This window comes from Salvelinus alpinus, chromosome 1 (genome assembly GCF_045679555.1).
Source record: "Salvelinus alpinus chromosome 1, SLU_Salpinus.1, whole genome shotgun sequence".
Lineage (NCBI taxonomy): Eukaryota > Metazoa > Chordata > Actinopteri > Salmoniformes > Salmonidae > Salvelinus > Salvelinus alpinus.
In genome coordinates, this window is record NC_092086.1 from 9,638,887 (window position 1) to 9,658,213 (window position 19,327).

The 19,327-nt window shown below is 43.5% G+C and overlaps 1 protein-coding gene and 1 long non-coding RNA gene across 3 annotated transcripts in view; one reads left to right on the forward strand and one right to left on the reverse strand.

Moving 5' to 3' along the window:
• LOC139539669 (NLR family CARD domain-containing protein 3-like) overlaps positions 1–19,327 on the reverse strand; it is a 57,843-nt gene that overhangs the window by 23,720 nt on the left and 14,796 nt on the right. The window contains exons 9-11 of one of the 2 annotated variants that reach the window (XM_071344026.1): positions 18,625–18,798; positions 18,395–18,441; positions 16,526–17,985 (exon numbers count right to left, since the gene is read on the reverse strand). In XM_071344026.1, the coding sequence (XP_071200127.1) occupies positions 17,459–17,985; positions 18,395–18,441; positions 18,625–18,798 (748 nt within the window). In that variant the 3' untranslated portion in view covers positions 16,526–17,458. Of the gene's footprint in view, positions 1–16,525; positions 17,986–18,394; positions 18,442–18,624; positions 18,799–19,327 lie in introns of those variants that run through there. The other variant, XM_071343244.1, reaches the window with a different exon arrangement.
• Positions 5,528–7,194, forward strand: LOC139570516 (uncharacterized). The gene is made up of 3 exons (XR_011674098.1): positions 5,528–5,580; positions 5,646–6,555; positions 6,629–7,194. It is a non-coding gene; the product is annotated as an uncharacterized lncRNA (long non-coding RNA).

The following is a 19,327-nucleotide window of genomic DNA, read 5'->3' on the forward strand; positions in this document are numbered from 1 at the left end:
GTTCATCGTTAATCATCCATTATATATTGGGAGGTAATGCAGCGATCATTACTTAATGTTATGTTGGTTTTGAAGAGGTGGTTCAGTGATAATCATCCATTATATATTGGGAGGTAATGCAGAGATCATTACTTAATGTTATGTTGGTTTTGAAGAGGTGGTTCATCGTTAATAATCCATTATATATTGGGAGGTAATGCAGCGATCATTACTTAATGTTATGTTGGTTTTGAAGAGGTGGTTCATCGTTAATCATCCATTATATATTGGGAGGTAATGCAGCGATCATTACTTAATGTTATGTTGGTTTTGAAGAGGTGGTTCAGTGTTAATCATCCATTATATATTGGGAGGTAATGCAGCGATCATTACTTAATGTTTTGTTGGTTTTGAAGAGGTGGTTCAGCGTTAATCATACATTATATATTGGGAGGTAATGCAGCGATCATTACTTAATGTTATGTTGGTTTTGAAGAGGTGGTTCAGTGTTAATCAACCATTATATATTGGGAGGTAATGCAGAGATCATTACTTAATGTTATGTTGGTTTTGAAGAGGTGGTTCAGTGTTAATCATCCATTATATATTGGGAGGTAATGCAGCGATCATTACTTAATGTTATGTTGGTTTTGAAGAGGTGGTTCATCGTTAATCATCCATTATATATTGGGAGGTAATGCAGCGATCATTACTTAATGTTATTTTGGTTTTGAAGAGGTGATTCATCGTTAATCATCTATTATATATTGGGAGGTAATGCAGCGATCATTACTTAATGTTATGTTGGTTTTGAAGAGGTGGTTATAATACTCATCTTTTCTATTTTATTTAGAGTTGTAATGTGAAGAGACCATTACTGTCATACTAGTTAGTTACTTTAGGAGAGGTGATTCAGTGATAATAATCATGTATTTTATTTAGAGTTGTAATGTGAAGAGACCATTACTGTCATACTAGTTAGTTACTTTAGGAGACGTGATTCAGTGATAATAATCATCTATTTTATTTAGAGTTGTAATGTGAAGAGACCATTACTGTCATACTAGTTAGTTACTTTAGGAGAGGTGATTCAGTGATAATAATCATCTATTTTATTTTGTAAAGGTAATTCAGCTACAATTACCAAATACTAGTTATTTTGATTTTTACTATATGACTAAGTTATTTTGATATTTGTAGTGTTTATTTTGAAGAGGTACCCAATGACTGAGTTGAGTTGGTTATGAATGGTGTGTTGTATGTTTCATTGTTTGTTTGGCTGTGGATTATGGCGGGAGTTATTGGGTAATGGCCCAATAGTGGAATACAAAGTTAGGAGTAGGACAGACGTTATTCTAATAAAAGGTTGAATGTATTTGTTAGTGACAATTTCCTACCATAGGACAGTATTGGAAATGTACAACCCCTTAGTATATCAGTAAGAGAATTATACAGACGTTCTGTAGACAATAAAAAAGTTATTTTGTGATCCTATCACCACCAGGGGGCACTGGTGTACAACATATAACTATTACTCTACACCCTTAAGATAAAACATTAGGAATTGAAGTTTACCATGCGGTTGTCTCTCTGAGGCCCGTGTGTGAAATATATTTGAGTATAAGTAGAACCATTTACTATAACCTGGATCAAGTGGGAGTAGAATTAGGATTACAGTATCACCCACTGTTATTGAACACACACTGAAAGAAGATAGAGGAGGATTTATATAGGCATATTCCTACATATTACACCCACTTTAGGATAACCCTATAGAGGCTAGAAAAACACATTACACGCAGACTATCTAAATAAAAAGCCGGAGCACCATGGCACAGTCAAACCAGGATGAGGAGATGGGAGCAATGAAGCCTGTCACGCCTGTTGAATATATGCAAAAGAAGTTTCCTGCTGTGGAATTTACAGTCACTTTTAAGAAATGGCATGTCTGGACAGAGATGGCAGGAGAAAGTAGATATCCAATAGCTGGTTCATTCAACAAGACTAGGTTGGATTTAGTCAAGGAGATAATTCAGACAAGAAAAATGAACAAAAAGAAGGAGATGACGAGTGCCCTTGTCTCAGAAACTGTGATGGGGATGATGGTGCTGGAAGAAAAAGGAGGCACAGTTCCTGGAGGGAGTTTCCCTCACCACCCCAACTCACTCTACAAAAAGGACCAGACTGGAGGGAGTTTCCCTCACCACCCCAACTCACTCTACAAAAAGGACCAGACTGGAGGATCCAGACATCTGCTCAAGTTGTTTCTACAGGCTCACCACAACCACAGCCTGCAGCTCCCCCACAGTCATATCTGTCACACCTGTGAACCTGGTGCCTGAAGGGTATGTGCTTTTCACCACTCAACATTATGGTGACCCACAACCATGGACTGGGAGAGGACGTGGGCCCGCCAGAGCCCTTTGTGAATGGAACAACACTCAATGCTGGACCTGTGGGCAGTTGGGCATGTGAGTTTGCATTGTGGGGGAAATGGAAGAGGAAGAGGTTACAACAGGGGAAGAGGAAACTTTGTGTCTGGAAGAGGAAGAGGTTACAACAGGGGAAGAGGAAACTTTGTGTCTGGAAGAGGAAGAGGTTACAACAGGGGAAGAGGAAACTTTGTGTCTGGAAGAGGAAGAGGTTACAACAGGGGAAGAGGAAACTTTGTGTCTGGAAGAGGAAGAGGTTACAACAGGGGAAGAGGAAACTTTGTGTCTGGAAGAGGAAACTCAGCCACAGTACCAATCGGCCAAGATAATGATGGAGGACAGCCATGGCAGATGGGAAATCAGAACACCAACGGTTTTAATTTCCCTCAGAATCAACAATGAAGGTGCCCGACTCCCCTGCTCCAGTATGAATTAAATGATGGCAGAGAAGAGCCAATGGTTACTCTTAATGTTAAGGACATGACCTACCATTTATATTGGACACTAAAGCTCACTGTTCCTGTTTAGGTAAACCTGGACAAGTTATTGGAGAGCTTCCCTGAGCAAATCATCAGTATCAATAACAGGGACATCTGGACAGGAATGTGTACCGGACTAAGACTTGTTTGAAGAACCTCTGCTTGACTCTGACATGATGCTGTTCGTTGATGGATCTGCCTATATAGATCAAACACAGGGTAGAAACATGTAGGATCGGCTGTAGTAGATGTGGGAGGTGATATTGAGGTTGTACGGCCCCTACCAGACCATTTATCAGCACAACAGGCAGATTTATTATCTCTGATCACAGCTTGTGAATTGGGGGAAGGGAAGGCCTTTACTGGCTACTCTGACTCAGCATATGTTATTGGGGTTTGTTTGTCATGGTGTAGGATTTGGAGAGCAAGAGAGTTTACTAATACCACAGGCACACCTATTAAAAACAGACCTTTTGTTGAACAGTTGATTGAAGCTATTGTTAAGGTTGAGGCACACGTGGGTTGGTGTGATAATGCTAGAATTGGTAACAGCATAGCTGATGAGGCGGCCAAATTGGCTGTTTCCCTTTGTCACACACATGCATTTTATTTAGTCGTTTGTGTCGTCTGAAACTACTGATATTGAGAAACAGCAGCAGGCTGATATTCTCAATCACCAGGTGTGGAGGGAGAGAGGCTCTCTGTCCTCGGTCTGGCTTGTTGCTAGGAGAGAGGCTCTCTGTCCTCGGTCTGGCTTGTTGCTAGGAGAGAGGCTCTCTGTCCTCGGTCTGGCTTGTTGCTAGGAGAGAGGCTCTCTGTCCTCGGTCTGGCTTGTTGCTAGGAGAGAGGCTCTCTGTCCTCGGTCTGGCTTGTTGCTAGGTGAGAGTCTCTCTGTCCTCGGCCTGGCTTGTTGCTAGGAGAGAGGCTCTCTGTCCTCGGTCTGGCTTGTTGCTAGGAGAGAGTCTCTCTGTCCTCGGCCTGGCTTGTTGCTAGGAGAGAGGCTCTCTGTCCTCGGTCTGGCTTGTTGCTAGGAGAGAGGCTCTCTGTCCTCGGTCTGGCTTGTTGCTAGGAGAGAGGCTCTCTGTCCTCGGTCTGGCTTGTTGCTAGGAGAGAGTCTCTCTGTCCTCGGCCTGGCTTGTTGCTAGGAGAGAGGCTCTCTGTCCTCGGTCTGGCTTGTTGCTAGGAGAGAGTCTCTCTGTCCTCGGCCTGGCTTGTTGCTAGGAGAGAGGCTCTCTGTCCTCGGTCTGGCTTGTTGCTAGGAGAGAGGCTCTCTGTCCTCGGTCTGGCTTGTTGCTAGGAGAGAGGCTCTCTGTCCTCGGTCTGGCTTGTTGCTAGGAGAGAGGCTCTCTCTCCTCGGTCTGGCTTGTTGCTAGGAGAGAGGCTCTCTGTCCTCGGTCTGGCTTGTTGCTAGGAGAGAGTCTCTCTGTCCTCGGCCTGGCTTGTTGCTAGGAGAGAGGCTCTCTGTCCTCGGTCTGGCTTGTTGCTAGGAGAGAGGCTCTCTGTCCTCGGTCTGGCTTGTTGCTAGGAGAGAGGCTCTCTGTCCTCGGTCTGGCTTGTTGCTAGGAGAGAGGCTCTCTGTCCTCGGTCTGGATTGTTGCTAGGAGAGAGGCTCTCTGTCCTCGGTCTGGCTTGTTGCTAGGAGAGAGGCTCTCTGTCCTCGGTCTGGCTTGTTGCTATATCTTTTGTATGGCATGCTCTGTGTACCAACAACAATGATCTTTAATATTTGTCGATTGGCTCATGGAGTGAGCCATTCGTCAAAGGGGGATATGAGAGGAGAATGGAGGAGGAGGAGAATGTTTGAAAATTTTAATCAGCACGTAAAACAGATAATGTATCGTTTGTTATATAATATAGACTAGGGAACTCCACTGCAACCAGGGAAGGAACAAGACGACCAATGAACACCCCAGGGGTGAGACCTATGACTGACCGATAGATAGACATAACTGAGATATAGTGTGACCATCTTGAGTACATGAAGGAAGTAACTTCTGTTGTAAGTTTTCTCCACTCTCACACTAGGAAAGCAGCAGAACCAATCCCAGGTGAAGACCCTGACGAGCTACCCATAAACGTTGGAGAATGGGTGAAACTCAGGGTCCACAAGCGAAAATGGAACCAACCACGACAGATGGGTCTGTTCTAGCCTGCGGGTAGTGGAGAGGTCCGGTTAGCATCATCTCTCCCACTGCAAGCATCTCCCAGAGTGGAAGCCATGGATGAGCGACTGGAGGGAAGGAGAGCTGGGCCCCGGGAACATCTGAAGGAGGAAGAAGGCCGAGGTCAAAGGCCAGAAGAACCAACAGAGGGTTCAGCCACAGAAGCTGAAGAATCATCAGATGTCGAGGAAACCATCATACACACACACATGCAGGGTATTTGTTGCTCTCCAAATCTACCCGTTCCCTTTGTGGACGGGGATGTGGAGAATAATAAATGGATGAAAGCAGTGACATACATAGTATTACAGGGGAAGGGGAACACATCTGGCACACGGGCAATGATTTTCCACAAACCCACCTCCACAGCCTTTCTGTGGGAAAGACACGTAGTACTGATTTAAAAGAATGATTTTGGATGTTAATTACTCCATTTTATGCAAAGGAACAATACCAGGGTTCGACAAAGAAACAGCAATAATACTATTCTGATGTTGGTCACTAGGGGGAAGGAAGCAGCATGGGAAGGTGGATTAACAACAATAATACTATTCTGATGTTGGTCAATTGGGGGAAGGAAGCAGCATGGGAAGGTGGATTAACAACAATAATACTATTCTGATGTTGGTCACTAGGGGGAAGGAAGCAGCATGGGAAGGTGGATTAACAACAATAATACTATTCTGATGTTGGTCACTAGGGGGAAGGAAGCAGCATGGGAAGGTGGATTAACAACAATAATACTATTCTGATGTTGATCACTAGGGGGAAGGAAGCAGCATGGGAAGGTGGATTAACAACAATAATACTATTCTGATGTTGGTCACTAGGGGGAAGGAAGCAACATGGGAAGGTGGATTAACAACAATAATACTATTCTGATGTTGGTCACTCGGGGGAAGGAAGCAGCATGGGAAGGTGGATTAACAACAATAATACTATTCTGATGTTGGTCACTAGGGGGAATGAAGCAGCATGGGAAGGTGGATTAACAACAATAATACTATTCTGATGTTGTTCACTAGGGGGAAGGAAGCAGCATGGGAAGGTGGATTAACAACAATAATACTATTCTGATGTTGGTCACTAGGGGGAAGGAAGCAGCATGGGAAGGTGGATTAACAACAATAATACTATTCTGATGTTGGTCACTAGGGGGAAGGAAGCAGCATGGGAAGGTGGATTAACAACAATAATACTATTCTGATGTTGGTCACTAGGGGGAAGGAAGCAGCATGGGAAGGTGGATTAACAACAATAATACTATTCTGATGTTGGTCACTAGGGGGAAGGAAGCAGCATGGGAAGGTGGATTAACAACAATAATACTATTCTGATGTTGGTCACTAGGGGGAAGGAAGCAGCATGGGAAGGTGGATTAACAACAATAATACTATTCTGATGTTGGTCACTAGGGGGAAGGAAGCAGCATGGGAATGTGGATTAACAACAATAATACTATTCTGATGTTGGTCACTAGGGGGAAGGAAGCAGCATGGGAAGGTGGATTAACAACAATAATACTATTCTGATGTTGGTCACTAGGGGGAAGGAAGCAGCATGGCAGCATGGGAAGGTGGATTATCCAATCAGACAACAGGTAATAGTTCAGATGCAGGTAAAGAATTTAAGAAGGGTGGGCACATTGAGACTAAATGGCCAAGGTAGGAGAAGGTTCCTAGCGTACAACCAGGTAACAATTCCCAGCTGATTAAATGCATAGGACCTGTAAAAGTACAATGGGGAGAGTATCTGACTGGTAGTGTAAAGCCCTAAATGATAAAGGAGATGTGTTGACAGGATTAAAACCCACAATAACTCCCCCTGTTTGTATCTGCAACTCAGGGACTGTGGATGTAGGAAACACCACTAATTGCCTGTCTCACAGAGGCCTACAAACGGACATGTCCCTGTTTAATAAGCCTAAGTAGATGTTTCCCCAGTACTTAAGTGATACAAGTGAATACAAAACACCTTCCCTGGAATGGAAAATAGGATATTCCCTTAAAACAGCTGTAGGAGGACTAGTGGGTGAAAGATATTATCATGACACCTGCTGTTATAACAGCTGCAGGAGGACTAGTGGGTGAAAGATATTATCATGACACCTGCGGTTATAACAGCTGCAGGAGGACTAGTGGGTGAAAGATATTATCATGACACCTGCTGTTATAACAGCTGCAGGAGGACTAGTGGGTGAAAGATATTATCATGACACCTGATGTTATAACAGCTGCAGGAGGACTAGTGGGTGAAAGATATTATCATGACACCTGCTGTTATAACAGCTGCAGGAGGACTAGTGGGTGAAAGATATTATCATGACACCTGCTGTTATAACAGCTGCAGGAGGACTAGTGGGTGAAATATATTATCATGACACCTGCTGTTATAACAGCTGCAGGAGGACTAGTGGGGTGAAATATATTATCTAGACACCTGCTGTTATAACAGCTGCAGGAGGACTAGTGGGTGAAAGATATTATCATGACACCTGCTGTTATAACAGCTGCAGGAGGACTAGTGGGTGAAAGATATTATCATGACACCTGCTGTTATAACAGCTGCAGGAGGACTAGTGGGTGAAAGATATTATCATGACACCTGCTGTTATAACAGCTGCAGGAGGACTAGTGGGTGAAAGATATTATCATGACACCTGCTGTTATAACAGCTGCAGGAGGACTAGTGGGGTGAAAGATATTATCATGACACCTGCTGTTATAACAGCTGCAGGAGGACTAGTGGGTGAAAGATATTATCATGACACCTGCTGGTATAACAGCTGCAGGAGGACTAGTGGGGTGGAAGATATTATCATGACACCTGCTGTTATAACAGCTGCAGGAGGACTAGTGGGTGAAAGATATTATCATGACACCTGCTGTTATAACAGCTGCAGGAGGACTAGTGGGGTGAAAGATATTATCATGACACCTGCTGTTATAACAGCTGCAGGAGGACTAGTGGGTGAAAGATATTATCATGACACCTGCTGTTATAACAGCTGTAGGAGGACTAGTGGGTGAAAGCCTGATGAAAGAGTTGAAAGACACAGAGAAGAAGCAGAACAATTCACTGAGTTACTGGAGACAATCTGGAACACGTGTGTATGAAGAGGTGTAATACTCTGAAACCAGCTATAATGTTACCCTACATTACTCATCTCATATGTATATACTGTTAAACCAGCTATAATGTTACCATACATTACTCATCTCATATGTATATACTGTTAAACCAGCTATAATGTTACCCTACATTACTCATCTCATATGTATATACTGTTAAACCAGCTATAATGTTACCATACCCTACATTACTCATCTCATATGTATATACTGTTAAACCAGCTATAATGTTACCCTACATTACTCATCTCATATGTATATACTGTTAAACCAGCTATAATGTTACCATACCCTACATTACTCATCTCATATGTATATACTGTTAAACCAGCTATAATGTTACCATACCCTACATTACTCATCTCATATGTATATACTGTTAAACCAGCTATAATGTTACCCTACATTACTCATCTCATATGTATATACTGTTAAACCAGCTATAATGTTACCATACCCTACATTACTCATCTCATATGTATATACTGTTAAACCAGCTATAATGTTACCCTACATTACTCATCTCATATGTATATACTGTACTCTATACCAAGCTGGAACACGTAATACTCTTAAACCAGCTATAATGTTAAAATACCCTACATTACTCATCTCATATGTACATACTGTACTCTATACCAAGCTGGAACACGTAATACTCTTAAACCAGCTATAATGTTTACATACCCTACATTACTCATCTCATATGTACATACTGTACTCTATACCAAGCTGGAACACGTAATACTCTTAAACCAGCTATAATGTTACCATACCCTACATTACTCATCTCATATGTATATACTGTACTCTATACCAAGCTGGAACACGTAATACTCTTAAACCAGCTATAATGTTACCATACCCTACATTACTCATCTCATATGTATATACTGTACTCTATACCAAGCTGGAACACGTAATACTCTTAAACCAGCTGAGTGGAACAACGATGACATCATTCCCCTTACAGAAGATGTAAAGAAACGTCATACTCATCTCAGGGGTGTGGAAGATGAGCAGATGAGCAGCTGTGAGAGAGCATCAGGGTTTGGGAACATTTAAAGCACTAAAGAAGGTTCCGGAAAAGAGAATTGCCTGTTATGTAAAGGGTCAGAGCTCTCAAAAACAGAGCATGTAAAGACATAAAAAACCTGCTGCACAACACAATACAAACAGAAAAGGGTCTCCGCAGCCAGTAAAAGGCTAGCATGAAGCAGCCAGTAAAAGGCTAGCATGAAGCAGCCAGTAAAAGGTTAGCATGAAGCAGCCAGTAAAAGGTTAGCATGGGATGAAATTGAAGTTCACACAGGTGAATGGAAGAGTTGTAAAATACGAAAAGATTTGTAGACATGCAGGTCCTAACTCCAACATGCAGGTACTAACTCCAACATGCAGGTCCTAGCTCCAACATGCAGGTCCTAGCTCCAACATGCAGGTACTAACTCCAACATCCAGGTACTAGCTCCAACATGCAGGTACTAACTCCAACATGCAGGTCCAAGCTCCAACATGCAGGTCCAAGCTCCAACATGCAGGTACTAACTCCAACATGCAGGTCCCAGCTCCAACATGCAGGTCCTAGCTCCAACATGCAGGTACTATCTCCAACATGCAGGTACTAACTCCAACATGCAGGTCCTAGATCCAACATGCAGGTACTAACTCCAACATGCAGGTACTAACTCCAACATGCAGGTCCTAGCTCCAACATGCAGGTACTAACTCCAACATGCAGGTCCTAACTCCAACATGCAGGTACTAACTCCAACATGCAGGTACTAACTCCAACATGCAGGTACTAACTCCAACATGCAGGTACTAACTCCAACATGCAGGTCCTAGTTCCAACATGCAGGTACTAACTCCAACATGCAGGTCCTAGCTCCAACATGCAGGTCCTAGCTCCAACATGCAGGTACTAACTCCAACATGCAGGTACTAACTCCAACATGCAGGTACTAACTCCAACATGCAGGTACTAACTCCAACATGCAGGTACTAACTCCAACATGCAGGTCCTAGTTGAGCTCGGTATCTGGTTCTTGTAACGAACGTCTACTTCGTCCTCCTCCTCAGACGAGGAGAGGCGAGAAGGATCAGAGGACCAATATGCAGCGTGGTAGTTAGACATAATGAAATTTATTTACAAAACAGACGAAGACGAAAAACTCTTAAACAAACTACAAAACAACAAAACGACGTAGACAGACCTGGACTTGAGAACTTACATACAACGAAGAACGCACGAACAGGTACAGACTACAAACAAACGAACGAACGATACAGTCCCGTGTGGTACGAACATACAAACACAGGAGACAACCACCCACAACAAACAATGTGAAACAACCTACCTTAATATGGTTCTCAATCAGAGGAAACGTAAACCACCTGCCTCTAATTGAGAACCATATCAGGCAACCCATTAACCAACATAGATACACATAACATAGAATGCCCACCCCAACTCACGCCCTGACCGACTAAACACATACAAAAACAACAGAAAACAGGTCAGGAACGTGACAGGTCCAAGCTCCAACATGAGCTCGTGAGGTACTAACTCCAACATGCAGGTACTAACTCCAACATCCAGGTCCTAGTTGAGCTCGCTGGCTGGTTCTGCTCAGTTTCTGCATTGTTTAGTTTTGTGGTGGAAAACTGAGTGTTTCCAGCATAACATGTCAACTCTGTTACCCAGAGATAAAAAGGATAGACATGTTTTAGGAATTTAATTTGCATTCCATTGCCACTTCCTGTTGCACACAACAGGAAGACCCAGATGCAGACAACGTCGAATTAACAATGGTTTAATAATCCAACAGGGGCAGGCAATAGGCAAGTCAAGGCAGGCAGGGGTCAGTAAACCAGAGGTTGGGCAACGGTACTGGACAGCAGGCAGGCTCAGGGTAGGCAGGGGTCAATAAACCAGAGGTTGGGCAACGGTACTGGACAGCAGGCAGGCTCAGGGTAGGGAGGGGTCAGTAAACCAGAGGTTGGGCAACGGTACTGGACAGCAGGCAGGCTCAGGGTAGGGAGGGGTCAGTAAACCAGAGGTTGGGCAACGGTACTGGACAGCAGGCAGGCTCAGGGTAGGGAGGGGTCAGTAAACCAGAGGTTGGGCAACGGTACTGGACAGCAGGCAGGCTCAGGGTAGGCAGAGGTCAATAATCCAGAGGTGGGGCAAAGGTACAGGTCGGTAGGCTCAGGGTCAGGCAGAGTGGTCAGGCAGGTGGGCTCAGTCAGGACAGGCAAGGGTCAAAACCAGGAGGGCGAGAAAAGAGAGACTGGGGAAAAGCAGGAGCTGAGACAAAAACGCTGGTTGACCAACTGGCAACAGACAAACAGAGAACACAGGTATAAATACACTGGGGATAATGGGGAAGATGGGCGACACCTGGAGGGGGTGGAGACAAACAGAGAACACAGGTATAAATACACAGGGGATAATGGGGAAGATGGGCGACACCTGGAGGGGGGTGGAGACAAACAGAGAACACAGGTATAAATACACAGGGGATAATGGGGAAGATGGGCGACACCTGGAGGGGGTGGAGACAAACAGAGAACACAGGTATAAATACACTGGGGATAATGGGGAAGACGGGCGACACCTGGAGGTGGTGGAGACAAACAGAGAACACAGGTATAAGTACCCAGGGGATAATGGGGAAGATGGGCGACACCTGGAGGGGGTGGAGACAAACAGAGAACACAGGTATAAATACCCAGGGGATAATGGGGAAGATGGGCGACACCTGGAGGGGGTGGAGACAAACAGAGAACACAGGTATAAATACCCAGGGGATAATGGGGAAGATGGGCAACACCTGGAGGGGGTGGAGACAAACACAAAGACAGGTGAAACAGATCAGGGTCTGACAGTCACAAGGGATTTATACATGATTTAATATCAAACCCTGTTATTGTCAATCGTTACTTTATTTGGAACTTAATAGGCACTTATCATAGTCGTTTTTTCATTTAACCTTTTGAGATAAGTAAACCATTAATTTATTTTAGTTATTAATTTGAATGTGCTCTTTATGACAGAATATTAAAATGAAAAAGTTTTAGTTATTAATATAAACTGGTAATAATCTAGTGGCCAATCTTCACTGTAAAAGACCCAACATGTTTCTGATCAGATTTCAGTTTGACTTGGATGCATATTTGATGTGGTTGAAATACTATCAGCTTTTATGATGCTGATAAAGAGGCACCTTAACAGACGGCCTCTAACTGAGCAGTGTAGCCTACAGGTTATACACTGAGTGGACTAGATATTACTCTAACTGAGCAGTGTAGTCTACAGGTTATACACTGAGTGGACTAGATATTACACTAACTGAGCAGTGTAGTCTACAGGTTATACACTGAGTGGACTAGATATTACTCTAACTGAGCAGTGTAGTCTACAGGTTATACACTGAGTGGACTAGATATTACTCTAACTGAGCAGTGTAGTCTACAGGTTATACACTGAGTGGACTAGATATTACTCTAACTGAGCAGTGTAGTCTACAGGTTATACACTGAGTGGACTAGATATTACTCTAACTGAGCAGTGTAGTCTACAGGTTATACACTGAGTGGACTAGATATTACTCTAACTGAGCAGTGTAGTCTACAGGTTATACACTGAGTGGACTAGATATGACTCTAACTGAGCAGTGTAGCCTACAGGTTATACACTGAGTGGACTAGATATTACTCTAACTGAGCAGTGTAGTCTACAGGTTATACACTGAGTGGACTAGATATTACTCTAACTGAGCAGTGTAGTCTACAGGTTACACACTGAGTGGACTAGATATTACTCTAACTGAGCAGTGTAGCCTATAGGTTATACACTGAGTGGACTAGATATTACTCTAACTGAGCAGTGTAGTCTACAGGTTACACACTGAGTGGACTAGATATTACTCTAACTGAGCAGTGTAGCCTACAGGTTATACACTGAGTGGACTAGATATTACTCTAACTGAGCAGTGTAGCCTACAGGTTATACACTGAGTGGACTAGACATTACTCTAACTGAGCAGTGTAGCCTTCAGGTTATACACTGAGTGGACTAGATATTACTCTAAATGATCAGTGTAGCCTACAGGTTATACACTGAGTGGACTAGATATTACTCTAACTGAGCAGTGTAGTCTACAGGTTATACACTGAGTGGACTAGATATTATTCTAACTGAGCAGTGTAGTCTACAGGTTATACACTGAGTGGACTAGATATTACTCTAACTGAGCAGTGTGGCCTACTGGTTATACACTGAGTGGACTAGATATTACTCTAACTGAGCAGTGTAGTCTATAGGTTATACACTGAGTGGACTAGATATTACTCTAACTGAGCAGTATAGTCTATAGGTTATACACTGAGTGGACTAGATATTAAGGACGCCTTCCTAACATTGAGTTATGCCCCCCCCACTCATTTCCTAATATCTCCATTTTGTCCTCAGAACAGCCTCAATGGATTCTACAAGGTGTTGAAAGCGTTCCACAGGGATGCTGGCCCATGTTGACTCCAATGCTTCCCACAGTTGTCCAGTTGGCTGGATGTCCTTTGGGTGGTGGAACATGAGCGTGAAAAACCCAGCAGCGTTGCAGTTCATGACACAAACCGGTGCGCCTGGCACCTACTACCATACCTCGTTCAAAGGCACCTACTACCATACCTCGTTCAAAGGCACCTACTACCATACCCCGTTCAAAGGCACCTAATACCATACCTCGTTCAAAGGCACCTACTACCATACCTCGTTCAAAGGCACCTACTACCATACCCTGTTCAAAGGAACCTACTACCATACCCTGTTCAAAGGTACCTACTACCATACCCCGTTCAAAGGTACCTACTACCATACCCCGTTCAAAGGCACCTACTACCATACCCTGTTCAAAGGCACCTACTACCATACCCTGTTCAAAGGCACCTACCACCATACCCCGTTCAAAGGCACCTACTACCATACCTCGTTCAAAGGTACCTACTACCATACCCCGTTCAAAGGCACCTACTACCATACCCTGTTCAAAGGCACCTACTACCATACCCCGTTCAAAGGAACCTACTACCATACCCCGTTCAAAGGCACCTACTACCATACCCTGTTCAAAGGCACCTACTACCATACCTCGTTCAAAGGCACCTACTGCCATACCTCATTCAAAGGCACCTACTACCATACCTCGTTCAAAGGCACCTACTACCATACCTCGTTCAAAGGCACCTACTACCATACCTCGTTCAAAGGCACCTACTACCATACCCCGTTCAAAGGCACCTACTACCATACCCTGTTCAAAGGCACCTACTACCATACCTCGTTCAAAGGCACCTACTACCATACCTCATTCAAAGGCACCTACTACCATACCTCGTTCAAAGGCACCTACTACCATACCTCGTTCAAAGGCACCTACAACCATACCTCGTTCAAAGACACCTACTACCATACCCCGTTCAAAGGCACCTACTACCATACCCTGTTCAAAGGCACCTACTACCATACCTCGTTCAAAGGCACCTACTACCATACCTCGTTCAAAGGCACCTACTACCATACCCCGTTCAAAGGCACCTACTACCATACCCCGTTCAAAGGCACCTACTACCATACCCTGTTCAAAGGCACCTACTACCATACCTCGTTCAAAGGCACCTACTACCATACCTCGTTCAAAGGCACCTACTACCATACCTCGTTAAAAGGCACCTACTACCATACCCCCCCGTTCAAAGGCACCTACTACCATACCTCGTTCAAAGGCACCTACTACCATACCCTGTTCAAAGGCACCTACTACCATACCCCGTTCAAAGGCACCTACTACCATACCCTGTTCAAAGGCACCTACTACCATACCTCGTTCAAAGGCACCTACTACCATACCTCGTTCAAAGGCACCTACTACCATACCCCGTTCAAAGGCACCTACTACCATACCCTGTTCAAAGGCACCTACTACCATACCCTGTTCAAAGGCACCTACCACCATACCTCGTTCAAAGGCACCTACTACCATACCTCGTTCAAAGGCACCTACTACCATACCTCGTTCAAAGGCACCTACTACCATACCTCGTTCAAAGGTACTTAAATCTTTTGTCTTGCTCATTCACCCTCTGCATGACACACAGACACAATCCATGTCTCAATTGTCTCCGGGCTTAAAAATCCTTCTTTAACCTGTCCTGTCCCCTTCATCTGCAAGTGACATCAATAAGGTATCATAGCTTTCACCTGGATTCACCTGGTTAGTTTGTCATGGAAAGAGCAGGTGTTCATAATGTTTTGTACACTCAGTGTAAATTGCACAATAATTTTACAACCCCCACATCACTAGCTTCTCTTTATACAACCTGCCATCTACCCACCTGGGGACTGAGGGTTATGAGAGAACCCCCACATCACTAGCTTCTCTTTATACAACCTGCCATCTACCCACCTGGGGACTGAGGGTTATGAGAGAACCCCCACATCACTAGCTTCTCTTTATTCAACCTGCCATCTACCCACCTGGGGACTGAGGGTTATGAGAGAACCCCCACATCACTAGCTTCTCTTTATACAACCTGCCATCTACCCACCTGGGGACTGAGGGTTATGAGAGAACCCCCACATCACTAGCTTCTCTTTATACAACCTGCCATCTACCCACCTGGGGACTGAGGGTTATGAGAGAACCCCCACATCACTAGCTTCTCTTTATTCAACCTGCCATCTACCCACCTGGGGACTGAGGGTTATGAGAGAACCCCCACATCACTAGCTTCTCTTTATACAACCTGCCATCTACCCACCTGGGGACTGAGGGTTATGAGAGAACCCCCACATCACTACCTTCTCTTTATACAACCTGCCATCTACCCACCTGGGGACTGAGGGTTATGAGAGAACCCCCACATCACTAGCTTGCATGTTCTGCAGCCTTGTAAAGATAAGGAGGGGATGACTGGGAGGCAGGTTGGTATTTATTGTCATGAATCTTGTTCTGGAGGCAGTTCAGCAAAGTGGTCACTAGCTGGCACAGGAACAAAGTAATAAAATCCGATATTAATCCTAACCTCAACTATAACCGCAATGCTAATCCTGACTTGTCTAGTTAACTAGACATTACATTTACATTTTTGTTTTTGAAATTTAGACCATAGAACAAACAAAAAATTCCTCAAATGTTTACGATATAGCCAATTTTGACTCTGTACCTGGCATATCTAGAGGAAATCGGACAGTTCTGCCTCCAGGTCAAGATTCGTGACAAACGTCAACCTGCGACTGGCAGAGGCAACGTAAAATCAATAACGAAACTGTTTTCACAATTAAAAAGGCTTTTTCTTGTCTTCAAGTACGTTTTATTGTGAAAAGTACAATATATTCATGTATACTTGTACAACTATGGAGCGTATGTCCATATATAATTGTACAACTTGTTATTCAACATGAAAGACACACAACAAATGATCACATTGGTATTTTAACAGTGTTATTGTAAGAGCTTAAATGTTTAAACAGAGGATACATCTAAAACAGTATAAAACAAGTTTCAGTCATGTTCTAATAGTCTGATGAAAACAGTTTAGGTTGATGATTTAACAGGCAGATAGAACTGGGATAGAAGCTGTTCTAGAACCTGTGGTCCAGAAACTGATTTAACAGGCAGATAGAACTGGGATAGAAGCTGTTCTAGAACCTGTGGTCCAGAAACTGATTTAACAGGCAGATAGAACTGGGATAGAAGCTGTTCTAGAACCTGTGGTCCAGAAACTGATTTAACAGGCAGATAGAACTGGGATGGAAGCTGTTCTAGAACCCGCGGTCCAGAAACTGATTTAACAGGCAGATAGAACTGGGATAGAAGATGTTCTAGAACCTGTGGTCCAGAAACTGATTCAAAAGACAGATAGAACTGGGATAGAAGGTGTTCTAGGACATGGGATCCAGCAACTGATTTAACAGGCAGATAGAACTGGGATAGAAGCTGTTCTAGAACCTGTGGTCCAGAAACTGATTTAACAGGCAGATAGAACTGGGATAGAAGCTGTTCTAGAATCTGTGATCCAGAAACTGATTTAGATAGAACTTTGATATTGTTATAGTCTTATAAACATGGTGAACAATTATAGGAAGACGTGTGTGTGTGTCCAGTGTGTGTGTGTGTCCAGTGTGTGTTTGTGTGTGTTAGTGTGTGTCCAGTGTGTGTGACCTGTGTGTGTGCCCAGTTTGTGTGTGTGTGTGTGTGTTTGTGTCAGGTTATTATTTACAGGGACGCTGAGTCACCATCACCCCAAAGCCTAAACCCTGGATAGAGGGGCTCAGTGAATGTGGAGGTGAATGTGATCAGGTGGGTCAGTGTGTCAGAGGAGGCTCTATAGAAGGACAGAGTGCCGGCTGGCCAGTCCAGATACACTCCTACTCTGTGGGAGCTGGAGAGGGGGACATCTGTGATAGTGGTATTATTATTGTGACAAGCAGAGTAACTGTTGTCAGAGCAGAACAGACTCCAGGACTTGTCATTGTATCCAAGCCAACAGTCCCTACCCCTTCCTCTCCTGCTGATTCCTTTATATGTCACTCCTATAACAGCCCCACTCCCAATCCACTCTGCCTCCCAGTAACAGCGCCCAGTCAGACCCTCTCTACACAGCACCTGTCCACAGTCCTCAAATCTCTCTGGGTGATCAGGATACGGCTGCTCCTCTCTCCTACATGTCACCTTTCTGTTCTCCTCAGACAGAGAGAGGAGTCTGTTTACTGTGTTTAGGTCCAGTGTGAGATCACAGACATCTGATGGATGAAACCAGACACAATATTAGAAATCATCATCATTCACATTAGAATGTTAACTCACTTTTCACTAATTCATTTAATGTAGATGTTTCTAGGTATCAAAAGGAGAAGTTAAGGTAACTTGAGACTTGTTGAATGATCATATGTTATACTGTATGGTAATATAAAACACACTTATTCACATTAATTACACACACACACACACACACACACACACACACACACACACACACACACATTGTCAAAGCAACTCTTTGTAAACTTTGGTGTCCCTGATTTCTGCTTCTATAGAACTATAGCTGATATTTAATATGACCAAGTAAGTAATGATGGTGGTCTTTGACTTTGACTTAACTTGAATTAAGACTTATTCTTAGTCATATTCTTAACAGCAGTCAACACTCACATTTTCTAAGCCCAGGTTTCATTCTGTTTTCTCCACCATGTTCCACACTGTAGCGGTAAGCAGAAGAACAGACAGTCATTGAGTGATACTCTTCAACTAACACACAAACACACACACACACACACACACAGCATAAAACTTTGTCCAGTTGGTGGTCAGAATGTTTGTCTTAACTAGCCTGATAAGTCAAACATGTCTGATATGAACATTGACATAAACCCTCTACATACTTGAGTTTCTCCAGGCTGCAGTGTGGATCCTCCAGTCCAGCAGAGAGGAGTCTGACTCCTGAGTCTCCTGGGTGATTGTAGCTCAGGTCCAGCTCTCTCAGGTGTGAGGGGTTTGACCTCAGAGCTGAGGCCAGAGAAGCACAGCCTTCCTCTGTGACTAGACAGCCTGACAGCCTGCAAAGAGTCAAATCATATTAAAATCACACTGATATTCTTTGGTGCTGAAAAAAGTGGCAGTATATTGTTTTAACATATTCAGATACATCAGTGTCCTGAAACCTGCCATATCTATTCATAAATGAAAGTATCATTATTAGAAATGACAAATTATCCAAGTATTGCCTGCAGATAGAAAAATGTATAGTACAAATATTATAGTAGACTGACCAGACCAGTTTAAAAAGCAGTATCAGTCAAAAGACAGACAGTGAGGTATCAGATTTAGATTGTATTGAGTATACAGTCCACACCATATCTATAATGACAGTGAAGCTAACATTTTACATGTGGCTCTGTACTCCAACATTTTGGATTTGAGATCAAATGTTTCATATGAGGTGACAGTATATAATGTCACCTTTTATTTGAGGATATTTTAATACATATCTGTTTCACCATTTAGAAATGAAAGCACTTTATGTATCTAGTCCCCCTATTTGAAGAAGTCATAAGTATTCTGACCAATTCACTTATAGTGTATTAA